Source organism: Tachypleus tridentatus, unplaced genomic scaffold, assembly GCF_004210375.1.
Source record: "Tachypleus tridentatus isolate NWPU-2018 unplaced genomic scaffold, ASM421037v1 tig00006160_pilon, whole genome shotgun sequence".
NCBI classification, from domain to species: domain Eukaryota; kingdom Metazoa; phylum Arthropoda; class Merostomata; order Xiphosura; family Limulidae; genus Tachypleus; species Tachypleus tridentatus.
The window spans coordinates 277-13,797 of record NW_027467819.1 but is presented as its reverse complement, the minus strand read 5'-3'; the positions used below and the strand labels follow the sequence as shown (position 1 = coordinate 13,797).

Below are 13,521 nucleotides of genomic sequence, written 5' to 3'. Positions count from 1 at the left end.
CTTCACAATATCATTAGCCCTATGTAAAGAACAAAGACTGCATCACCAGTAACACCCTTAATTGCTTAGTTGGTTATATCCTTCACCCCCTTTCTCCTGGATAACAACCTAATTCTTCCTGTTTACCACACAAATCATTCTATATATTTGCTATATTAGAGTCACCTACAACAATAATCTCCATGTTTTTTTATATTTCAATCCTAACTGTCCCTTTTGTCTTCCACCTTTCTTATACTGCTTCACTTTCTCAAGGTACTGTTCTATAACAAAACCTGCTAATAATTACTCCACTACTTCTATCCTCAGTAGTCCTGTTTAACTTATTGAAAGTTATCTTACTAGCCATTGTATCTCCAACAAATAGATGCTTAAATTTCTTTTCAAATTCAGATATTTTTCACACAGAAAGGTTAAGGACCTGGCTACCTTTACTGGTACCTAAAAGATGGTCAATATAATATCAACAAAAAAAGGCTAAGGATCTGGTTGTCTATCTGCACATAATGTTCAAGAACAACAAGGGACCTACTGGTTCATTTACTCTGTCCCATTCTCTAAACTAATACATAATAAACCTCAACATCAACCATTATTAATCATATTTAGCAAGATTTTCCTTGAACTCACTTAAATTTACTGCCACCACAATATATAAAGAAACCTATTGTAAAGGCCAACCACCCTCTTAGTGAATTAAAACTAAGCTGAAGATGACTCCTATCCTGTTAAAATTTAATGCATCCCTTAGTCCTAAAGTTTACTATCAGTTCACTTGATCTTGAAGACTTCAATCAGACCCCTCAATTCTTCTTTTTTAAAAAGAAAACCTCTCCTTCTATGACAACCCCCCCCACCCCAGGCACTCTTAATAGTTCTCTTAATCCTTTCCAAAGATTTCATGTTCTTCTTGAGGTAAGAAACAAAAGATGAAACAATACTCCAAATGTGGCCTAACCAGTGACATACAATGAAATTATAACCTATTTAAACTTCTACTCTATTTCTGTATATACAGCCTAACATCCTATTTACCCTACCACTAGTAATACCACACTGCTTGGATGGCTTAAAAAACTGATCAACCATCAAACCAAGATATCTTTCCTTCACAACACTTCAGGTTGTTCCCAATCAAATTACATTTATAAATAAAGTTTTGATTATGCATATACATTACTCTGCATTTATTATTATTAAAATGCATCTGCTATTTATTTGTCCAACACACTAAATCCTTTTGTAAAGTAGCAGTATCCTTCTCACAGCCAGTAACATCCAAGATCTTGATATTATCAGCAAATTAGGTTATTTATTGATCATTCCTTAAAGATGGTCAATATAATAACAGAAAAATGTTATCTGGTTATCTTGTACATAAATAAAGATAGGCATTACATTATATCAACACAAAAAGGTTAAAGATCTGATTATTTTTCACAGCAATTAAGTTTCAATGCTCCTTGACTGCAAAAAGTTGCTGAAACCCAATATTTATCTTATAATCTATATAATGAGTATGGCTTTCTGCTTTTAATATTTTTCACCCATGTTATAATTCATTTGAAAAGCAGTACAGTTTATAATAAATATGCAAGAAATTACTCTTATTTTAGTGTTGTCCATTTTCCTGCCAAGTGTTCCTCATGGGGAAAACTATATACAGAGCCTAGAAAATCAGTTTCAAATTAATTTCTAGCCCTACTAGCATTTTCCACATATTGATAACTGATATCCTCATCTCTGTTACAAAAGAACAAAATTGATCTGGTATTAAAAGCTTGATAAACACACAAAATATAACAATTTTCACCAAATGCAACAATATGTACTATGCAGAAACGGCCAGAGCTCAAACTATTTCTGCTGAATACTACAATTTGGCTAACATATTCTAGTATTCCATTGCAAGATGTATGGTTTTGTTTTTCAATATTTAGTGGTTGAAAATGTCCATGTTCTTTATGTGGGAATTGCTGATGTGGTACCACTGGTATATCAACTGCTTTAAAAGTGGCACTCACCCAACAGCAAACCCATCCATGTAATGAATTTACAAGTTTTAACACTTACAATATTTTTTGTTTATGATCACAAATAATGAAAAAACAATTTAAAAAATCTGATTTACAGATCATGGATGCAAGATCTTTTTATGGAGTCAGAAAACCTATGACAGTAATTACAATCCAAGAAGACACTGCAGAAAACTTCAGGCATGCACTCAACATTTTCATATTGGCTCCAACTACCAGGGACTCAGGTAGCCAAGTAAGTGACACTAAAAATGTTCCGATAGCCCACAAGAAGAATATGAACCAGGGTAAAACTTGAAGTGGAAGAAGAAACTAAAAGTGATGATGGATGACAGTTTACAAAGAAACAAAAAACAGAACTTAAGTGTAAGATAAAATGTGGTTTTGGTAAAACTCTTCCTACAGCAAACACTGGTTTAACAGAAAACTTGCTGGAACATCACTATGAGAGTTGGAAAACGGTATTTCAGATGACATGCTGGAACTTCTCACTGGAGAAAAAAACTCAGTTGTATCAAAGAAAGGAACAAAAAGCCCCACAGCAACCACTGGACATATATCATTTCCACACTGGTTGATGTCATAGATGCTAATTTTGATGTTGAGAGTAGTAACAGGAATGTGTACTTAGCAATATGGTAAACAAATCTGTTGTTGCAATTACTAGCAATGAGGAAACATGCTCTGGTCCATTATACAAAACAAGAGGTGTAGAGAGGAGAGAAAGATGTCATAACACCCATAACCTACACCATAACACCCAATGATTTGTGATAAAAGTGGTACTGGCCACTTTTTCTGAAGATCCTGAATGTAGCCACAATTACAATGTGGTGAGTTCACTGCACAGTTAACCAGAAAAACTATTTTACCTGGATTTCCAGTAGTAAGCAACACAGTGTTTGCTCCAAGCTGACACAAAAGGTGGTCAAAGGGTACCTGTTGGTACTGCTGCATTTCTGGATAATATTTACTTCAATGGACTAAACAATGTTTTGAGGTCCACATTGCAAAGATGGTATAAGTGTGCAAGAACATAAAAAATTCAATGTTTGGCTTCATGCTGAAAGGGATAAGCAGTGTTGAACCCCCCCCAAGTTCAACGAGTATACAGAACACACAGTTTAAAGTTTCTTATATATTAAACATCAGTAGAATGAAAAAAATTGAAGAAAAATATAAATAAGTATCATTCATTAATTTTTGTTATTTAGAAAGTCAGAAGGTCATAGTTTCATATCTTTACACCAAGCTCCAATGTTTCTTAAATTGAACATGCTATAACTAAAACAGGAAGTGCTTCAGGTCTTGTATTATAACTGTGCTCTAGTTATGATAATAGTACACTTGTATGTAAATATAAATCAAAATTTAAAAGTGTAATCAATAGCTGGAAGAACCAAAATTAATCCTGGAACACCTCAAGAGGGTGTAATTCCAATAGCATTTGATACTAGAAGTAGCAGCTGAATGGAGAATAAATAGTTAAAATACTAAAGCAGTACCAAGCATCTAATTATTAAACTTTAAAAGTTAGAACACAAAATAATCAAAATAATATACAAGTTTAAACTTTAAAGGTAATTTCTACAATTCAAAGTCTTGACAAATCATACAAGTACTAAATAACAAAGTCTGAATCCAATCCAAAAATTAAAATCAAAACAGGTTAAAAGCTTAAATTTCTTTTAGCCTAAGGGCTGCATGATTTGAATGGTATATAACGAAAACTTCTCATTAACACAATTTATAATATATCTACAGAGCTACCAAATTAATGTATTGATTATGAAAGTCATTTATCTGACCTATTATCTCACACATGCATTAGTATTCAAAAACCATTTTTTAAGGTAAGTTAGCAACTTCCTATACTGAATTCTGTTCGACTGTCTAAATCTAGATCAAATTCAGCATGGCAATGATCTCGAAAATCTACCAGATTACAAAAGCTGCTTCACTGAATAAAGAAAATGTGGTGGTGCATGCTCCCAGACACTCTTCTTCTACAGGGCTTGTGGCACTTTTATGAATGCGAAAGTTTTACTATATTAAGACAACATCATTAAAAATTATTCATAAAATTTACCTTTCTAATGCATCATTATTCAATTTATTGTTATTATTGCGAGAAAATGTCTTTTTGACATGCCAATATTTGTAACTTAACTAACTATTCAATTTTAATTACGCGAAAAAAAACCCAAAATCATCATTAATTAGATCTTAATTAATCATTGTTTATATCAGTTGTGGTGGTCAATTTCATTAAGCTAAGTGTTTTAAGTCACTTTAAAAAAACCGTGCAGTAAATCTCACGCCAGTAGGCCATTATGGTTCACTCCATCTTACGTAGCATTGATTTCTAAAACGATATTCAATATCGTATTTACAAACTTTTCATTCAGACTGTGTAATTTCAAAGCAAAACATTATGGTAATACTTCTAAAATTGTAAAAGATTTACCGTTATCATTCTGATAATTAGCAGTGACTTGGTGTGCCTCGGATGGTGCAGTTGTCAATGTTGAAGGCTCAAAATTTACATCATCTTCTAGGCCTGCTAATTCATCCTGTTCTCTTGCCAGAAATTCAGCAGCTGGGTCATCTTCCGGTGAAATTCCATTATTAAATGCATCAAATTCAGACATTTCATAAATTAATGAATTTAACTATTAATTACAATAACAAAAATTTTACTTCTCACAACGTAAAAGTGGGAGTATGACGTTCTTATTTATATAAGGTACGTAATAAAATCCTTTTTACTTGCTCCAAGCGCCATCTAAATATAATAAATTTAACGTGTTTCATTTAACCATATATATATATATATTGCTTTTAGCAAATGGAATTAAAACAAGTCAAATAAAGTAGACAATAAAAACCTTTAAATAAAATATTCATGATTTAGAAATAAATATTATTTTAGTTTCTGCAGTGAATGAGAAACAGTTTGTCTCGATCAGATTTAGTCTTGATTGTCAGGACATTCAATTTATTTGTTCGGTGTTTTAAGAACTGAATTATCGGTCTTCTGATCGTTACAGAATTCTATGTAAGGCTTGATATATTAGTTTGTTGGTTCGAATAAAAACATATGACAGCTGTTTTAAGTAGCTTCGTATTAGATAGGGCTAAAAGGTCTCAGCATGAACACCAAGATGTAGTCGAAAACAATCCACAAGCACTCAGGATCAACATTAAAAGTGCTTGAAATTATATTACTTGTTTTGACAGCAACTGAATATATTTATTTCGAGAGACATTTGATAGGTCAACTATCTATTATAAAAATTAAATATATATTTTGGAATTCAAATAAGATAATTACATTCTTTCACGGTTAAGTGTCCTTCAAGTCAGTGTTTAACTTTATTAATTGCGCACAAAATAAACAGATTCAAAGATTAGTCAATGGTACTTTCATTTTTTGTAGTATAAGTAGTGATTATTCCAAAGACAATCCAAGTTATTGAATAAAGTTGCCATTTTATTTTAAAAATAATATTTCACAAAGTCACGTTCGTAGTAACAATCTAGAGGATGTTAAAACCAACATTTTTACTTCACAGCACAAAATAGCGGCTTTAGTGACTCAAGTACAATATTATCAAATAATACATCAGGTAAAAACTAGTTAAAGTAATATGTAATCAACCATAATTCAAATATGTTACAGCGTTTTTAACAAAATTCATTTCTTATATGACGTTTTAAATATATATCCTCCTAGATGGCAGCACCACCTGGAAATTCGTTTATTTACACATAACAATTTAAAGGCAACGTGAGACTTATTGTGCTATATACGCCGTCTCAAACACTAACCTAACTTTTATAATGAATGCCAAATACTCAAAGTCAACTATTATAATTTGAATATTTATTATTCCTTCCCGTAAAATAACCGCATCCACCACATTTGAAAGCTATCGATTTCACATGCAATCACCCTGAGAAAAAAAAAAGCTCTGTGAGTGACTTCTACACTGCCAAAATTTATATTTATGGCTCTAATTCTAACATATTAATTAACCATTAAATAAGAAACAATATAATGCATTATGACTATCAGTTTAATTAATAATCTTAAAACACCTCAATCAAATTACCCCTCACTTATTTTTTTTCAAGAGAATGTTTATAGAGAACTTAACCTGTCCTTGTACGACAACTTTTCCATCCTGGTAACTCTTCTCTGAACTCTTTCCAGCAAAGGAATGTCCTGTCTACGATAAGGATCCCAAGATTGAACAAAGTACTCCAAACGTGCCCTAATCAATGACATATATACTGGTTAGACCTGTATTTCTTCAATGTTTCTGTAGATACAACCCAAATTCCAATTTACCTTGCCATAAGCAATAGCACACTGTTTGGATGGTTTAAGAGGCTGACCAACCAGAAAATCAAAATCCTTTTCTTTCATATCATTGCTAAGGTTATTCCCATCAAATTTATCGTCAGTATTATAAGTTTTGCTATATTTGATTTACTGATGAGTCCCAGAGTATCCCACTTGTGGCTTTATCCTAGTTTCTCTGAACTCCATTTATAAAAACAATGTTTTGTTCTATTTAGTCAGTTTCCTATCCAATGAATCAAATTATTCCTCACACCTAAAAAAGAGATAATTTTTAGAAGCTTTTTTATGTGACATCTTGTCAGATTTTTTCTGGAAATACAAATACACCAAATTCACAATGCCAAATTCATGACATATTAAAACGGTTATGTTTGTGATGTATGATATTGAAGTTTATTTAGCTTTCAAGATCCACTGTCATTTAATTTGTGTGGTATTACTTTATAAACATTTCAACTATCGCCAATGCATGGATATATGATATTATATGCTGTTCATAGATGATATGTGCACTTAAATTATATTGTTAATTAATGTAAATGTTTTATGGAGAAAATAAATACAATTAATCATGAACTGCATATTAAATCACTTTTAATTTGAAATACATTATTATAATTTTACACATTTCATGCAACAGTTATTCCATGGTTATTAACTGAACAGTTTCGATAATAGATGAAAAAAGTTGACATTTGTGTATACTTACTTAAACTACATAAATACTTAACCAACTACATGTTCCAATATGTTAATAAGGTCTTAATTATTTGTACATTATGTTATCGGTGTTTGTAACCTAATCAGCACCTTAAGTAACATATAGATAGAAATGGCTGGTACAGTAATCCTTAATTCTTAACTATTTATCAAGTAGATGACAGCCAATCACCAATTTTGAACCATATTGTATAACCCACTATAAGCTCTTATAATGCATTCAAACCTGGAGTTATGTGGAATGTGTTCAGTAACATAGTGGTGAGACCATGTATTCATAAACCTGAAACTAATTTAGCAGATAGAATAAAATATTTAATTTTTACAAACAGTTAAAGTTAGGATTTTGTTATTTGAGTCTGGTTTATATTCTTTACTTTAAAATGTGTTTTTTAGGATATTTCAATCTTACAAACTGTTCACATTTAAATTTAATTATTTGAGTCTGTTTTCTCATTGTTTACTTTGAAATGTATTTTTTAGAATATTTCAGTCTTAAAAGATGTTAAAGTTTAGGTTGTATTATTCTAGTGTGGTTTTTACTGCATACTTTGAAATGTATTTTTTTTACAAATTTCTTCTATCTTACAAGCTGTTAAAGTCTATAAATTTTATTGTTTGAGACCAGTTTCTACTGCATACTTTTAAATTTGTTTTTTAGAATGTAAACTCATGCATGTACCACAGGATGTTGAGGATTTACTGTCTGACAGGCTATTCAGAAAATATGTTACAAGTTTCTGAAAAATACCCAAATAATTTTTCAAAAATAATTTTTGGATATCTTCCACATCTTCATCCATGTCTTAGAAATTTGCTTTATAAATAATCTTCCAATCTACAGATTTAATAACTAGTTTAATAAAGTCAGTAGCCAAGATACACATAGTAATTAATGTGCACAGTATTGCAGTTACGGCCCTTTAAAAACAACTGTCATCATCAAAGTTACTTATAAAAAATGAGCTACTTTAATTAGTCATAGAAATATATACTGATAAACTTCCATGGGACAATAACATTTAACAACTATGATTGTCATATGAAAATAACCCAATAGCCAGCCTCACGAAACACCAATGTAGCCAACGGTCACTCAATGTAGCTTTACAGAGCCATAGACCAAATGGTATATCTTGAAGTTATTAGCCCAAACACCGTAACTAGTGTAAAAATAATAATAAAACCCAAACAAAATCCTTTATCACTTACATACATAATCTGACAATTATAAAACAATCATTTATAAGCCAGTTAGATCCTTCACAGTGCAACACCTCCATAAGTCAGCTAATATTAGTTAAAAAGTACCTAAATGAAAACACAAACCCACATGCGATTAACTCATTGAACAAAAGAAAACATCAAACTGAGTGTATTTACAAACTCTGACATGGACAGGCAAACATATAAATTTTACAAATGTGAACACCAATGGCATATAATGAAAAGTTGTCATGATGACCTAGTGATAATTTATAGAAAATTCATTTGTACTTTAAGCCTACACAACTACTGCCTATGGCACATTTTTTTTACAGCCATTATGAACTTTGTACTACCTCAATGACCAGATGTTGGTTTATTAAAATATTTGTGTAACAGTGCCTTTGTCATTTTTTTTTATTCTGATGTTTTGCACATGAATTGGGTTAACTAGAACAGACAAACATGTTGCATTCACTGTTTAATATATATATGTGTATATATGTATATATAAACATTCATGGAAAACACATACACAAGTACTTCTTTTACACTCTCTTGTTGAACAATATAATTTAATATTTTCTTTTTAATTTCACAAAGATATTTTAACACTTGCTAACAGACATTCAAACGTTTATAACAAAATTAAAATTTCAATATAAAAATAGTAACGATACTCAATGTGACAACTAGAGCTATATAAATGTCACATTTATTTGGGTTTTGAGCATGCTCTGTAAGGCCTATCATGTTGCAGTAAGAAGAAGTTATCAATAGTTTTACTCATACTTCAAAAGTTTTGCATGTTTTGCCATCGACTGGTAACCCATTTAAAGAAGAAAGTTTAAGTACAAAAGGGGGGAAAATCCAAATTAGACTAATAAGGTTATTTAATACAAGACATAGTTATTTCGATAACAAGGAAACTGAAGAAATCAGTATTAATTCTATATTTTATAGGGAATCAGGAGATATTCTGAGATTAACAAGGAACAAGGAAACAATAATATTGATTCTTAGTATATCATTTCAATCTTTCACAAATATAAAATGTTATATAACACACAAAGATGAATTTATATATCTTTAAAATACAATATATATAAATAAAATATTTCCAGCCAGCACAATGAAAACAGATCCTTCTTATGTATAGTTTCACAATCCATTACAATTTTACAGACCTCATCATGTTTTTTTACACATTTAAGCTTATCACTTCCAAATTTTATAGAATTCGATCCAAATTTATTGTCAGTATAAATGTAACAGTTCAACCAATTCAAAACCTCTCCATAATACAAAAGTTTAATTAGTGTATATATATATATATATGTATTTGTTTGTATATTTATACACATATAATCTTCTTCATAAATATTTTACTTTTTTTTCTTTGTTTTTTTACATCTTTACAGGTATCAAAATCACATAAGAAAAAGATGACCAATGTCTTTCAAAATTTGTATTATAGTTTTCTATAAACGTAATAATTAACAAAAGGTTGGAACTACTACTTATCAGTATTCACTTTTCTTACAAGCAATAAAACTGGTAAAAAAGTTGCCGGTGAGATCTGTTCCTTTATCCCAGGTTTTCTGAGATCACATGTGTCACGTTATTTGAATATCAAAATTGTGCTACATCCTCTGCATTTCCTGTCATTTCGGTCTCTGTAACTTAAAAAACGCCTTTGGTGAGGACCATCTACATTAGCTAAGAAATCGGGAACAAGCTTTCTTCCAGCGACACTGAGTACACCACTGCTCTTTATTTTCCATCCCATAAACCTTTCTACACTTGTGGACCTCAGAGCGGCCTTTTCTCTGTGTGGGAGAGCCTTTATGGTAGGTGACAAAGATTTAGGACTCAGTCGCAAGTACTTTGGGGACAAAGCCTGCAGAATCATTAAAAGATTACTGTTTTCAACAAAGCCTTATTTTCAATATTTATAATGGCTTTATACTTTTACATATTATAAACCTACTGGCACACAATGGCTCTCATACTCAGCTGGATGACCTACCAACATTATAAATGGACAAATCTCAATAAACACATTTCAGAGAGCAGTGAAGGCCTACTAGGGGGTCCTCCAACCCCATAGCAAATGTTTGAAAATTTAAGTATATTTAAGGTAAATTTCAAGTTTATTCAAGTTAAGTTTCAGAAAATTCACTAGGTAACAAAACATATGATACCCCCCATAAGACTAATTTATAAATCAAAGTTCTAACATCTGATCACTACATTTGCACTTCAGATCATGTGTTGCACATATTCATCACAACATCACCAAATCTTCAGAACATTTTGGGCATTACATAACTTCACAATGATAAGTTTGGGTTTTTATGTTTAATCTTAGTACTTGTGACAATCAGTAAGTTCAATAAGTTTCACAGAAACACAACCAACTTTTAAAAAACAGTGATTGCACAAATATTGGAAATTGTACTTAGTGGATAAAATTTATAATTTGGAAAGTGGGTGAAAAAAAATCTAGATAGTTGTGAGGTATGCAACTTGTATTAACTACACAAGGTGTTCAAATTTTGAAAAACAATAAATAGTTCCTTACCATGTCACTTGGAGCACTGACAGCATATGCATGAGGTTGCCAATGAAGAATGGGTTGGAAGTTGGAGATAGTGTCTGGATTTGTTAGAGATGTTTGACTCTGGTCTCTCTGATTTTTCAAAACAAAACATCAGTTGTTTTAATGAATCATAAGCAAACAAAACAGCATAATAATAAGGGACGGAAAATATTATTTTATTACAGTGAGGATAACTAGTTGTGAAACTTAAGATTTTATACAAAAGCCTTTAAATTATTTAAGGAGTACTGACACTAACAACTGAGTAAGAAGATAACAGTATTTCAGAAGGTACAGTCTGTATCTTTACATATGAAACCTTTCACTAGTGGCCAGAGATTTATACTGTTTATTATTCAAGTACAATTATTACTTCATGTTTTCACGTAAATAACCCTGGACTTAAATCACTATCTTCAGGACTTATGATTACTTGAGAGAATGATTCAGAGGAAACGTACACATATTAAAACAATCAAATAACGATATACAAGTTAACAACTTCAGATATTAATAATGAATACATAATACGATATACAAGTTCAAGTTAACAACTTCAGATATTAATAATGAATGAAATTTCATTACATTACAAAAAAAAACAGAACAGCCAATTATGGCAACACAGATATGTTTTAATAAACTGCTGGATTTTACACTAATAGGAAAATTATAAACTCTTTTAAAGAAAATCTCTAAAAGTCATACTAAATAACTCTATGCCATTACTAGGAGTTTTCTGTTTGTTTGTTAATGAGAGACTTAAAGAAAACACTGCTTAAAAAGTATTCTAAATGTCTCATGTTACACTTAATGATGTTGGAAACTATTTCATCAACAAAGAATTAAACAAAGCAAAAAATTCCTCTTGTCATATAAAACATAGTCTTGTCTTTACCTCCTTCTGAGGTTCTCTATATTCTGGGTTTTCATGGGGAGGTTTCACCATATCAAGGTGACTAAGGGTAGGGGCAGATGAGGTATAGATGTTGGCTAATTCAGGAGATGAGAGAAGGATCTCAGGGCTAGCACGTGGAGGAGTTGGCTTTTCATCTACTTCAATTTCTGTGTAATAGAATTCTTCTTCGTGGTCGTCGCTGAGGTCTGAGAGTTGATTCTTAGAACGACTAAATGAAGAAAATACCTGATTAAAAGCAGTAAAACCTGTTCTCTTAGCTCTGTATATCTTACTTGAAATCCGACAATTTCAACAGAAAGCACGCTATTAGGATGATTAACAAAACTTTATAAAACCTGAAAGTAAACAAATTGTAGATAAAAAAGATTTAAAATATTTTAAACAAAACCAACTGTGAATATAGGAAGTGTAGTTAATTTTCCAATGCTTGTTTAGTAATAACGAATTCAAATACATACAAAAATCTGGAAGTTTACAAAAACACACATATTTGAACGTGGTATCTATACAATAAGTAATATATGCATGTGTAATGCATGGAGCTATTTTACGTTCTTAACACCGTTGGCCAAATTTCAAATGACATGTCTTTTGGAAAAGAATAGTTCAGTAACTTCTTACTAGACGTCAGCACTTACCGTAAATGACGCATACGAACGTGTTTCTCCACATCTTCGCACAGATAATACTGCTTGCCGCAGCCGGGCCACGTACATTGGAACACAGTCCGCGTCTACAAAAATTCGGCCAAGAAAATATCTTTCACAAAGATGATGGAACCACAATCACAGAGCCATAAAATACATCACACTTTTTTTAGTTCAAATTATCGTTTCTACTAATTAAAATATTTAAAACTGAGATTCAAATTCTGAAATTACAAAACAAAAACCACAAAAAAAAACGTATTTCGTCTTTATTTTTGCATATCAGTATTTCCTTTTCGTGATAAATCCTTAACTTGGATTATATATATTACGTGTGAGAGAGGAGGGTTGAATATTAAAAATATCTAATCAACTCTGCCGCCTGAGTGATCTAATTAAAAAACAAGGCTGGCGTTTAGTAGAAGTGGGTCACATATTTTCGAGTCCACATAGCCTCGCTCTACATGTTGTGATTAGGGTAATTAGGTTTTCTCGATGTAAGGCCGAGTACTTCCGACACGAGGCCGATTACTCTGGCATGTTTTGTTGTTGTTGATTTTTTTAAAATCATTTTCGCAGTTTAGTAAAATAATCTGGTTTATATATATATATATATTGATAGTGAACATTACCAACGAAAAGGTTAATGAGAAAGAAAACAGCTCCAAAACAAAACTTATTCACATGTGAAAGTTCAACAAAACAATTAAATAGAAACTTGACTTTCTACTAAAAAACTTGCTTTACTGGGGGTCAACTACAAAGGTATGAGTTAATTTTTTTAAAAAAAATTCTTACTCTGTATCATTGTAACTTCTTCTCGGCCCTGTAACTCATACGTCGCCCCCTATAATAATTTTAGTAAGGCCGAATTAACAGACACACATAAATTACGTCTTAGCATATAATCCATATATGAACTGGAATGTATATGGGGAAAGGGGTGCGACGTCGGTCTTTTTACCCACCTCCAAAGCTTTTTTGTAAAATGGTGCTCCTGACTACAAAATGTCAAAGTTCAT

At 31.4% G+C, this 13,521-nt stretch overlaps 1 protein-coding gene across 2 annotated transcripts; it reads right to left on the bottom strand.

Moving 5' to 3' along the window:
• Positions 1–6,253: 6,253 nt before the first annotated feature.
• LOC143243691 (uncharacterized) lies at positions 6,254–12,732 on the bottom strand. Of its 2 annotated transcripts, none has more exons than XM_076487335.1 (4): positions 12,491–12,720; positions 11,832–12,060; positions 10,916–11,023; positions 6,254–6,313 (listed from the first exon to the last, which is right to left on the bottom strand). In XM_076487335.1, exons 1-4 carry the CDS (start codon positions 12,502–12,504, stop codon positions 6,269–6,271), a joined length of 396 nt encoding a protein of 131 aa, XP_076343450.1. In that variant the 5' UTR covers positions 12,505–12,720; the 3' UTR covers positions 6,254–6,268. The 2 variants fall into 2 exon arrangements, with proteins under 2 accessions (XP_076343450.1, XP_076343449.1); XM_076487334.1 differs by lacking the exon at positions 6,254–6,313 and adding an exon at positions 8,884–10,231 and having other exon boundaries at positions 12,491–12,732.
• Positions 12,733–13,521: the final 789 nt, after the last annotated feature.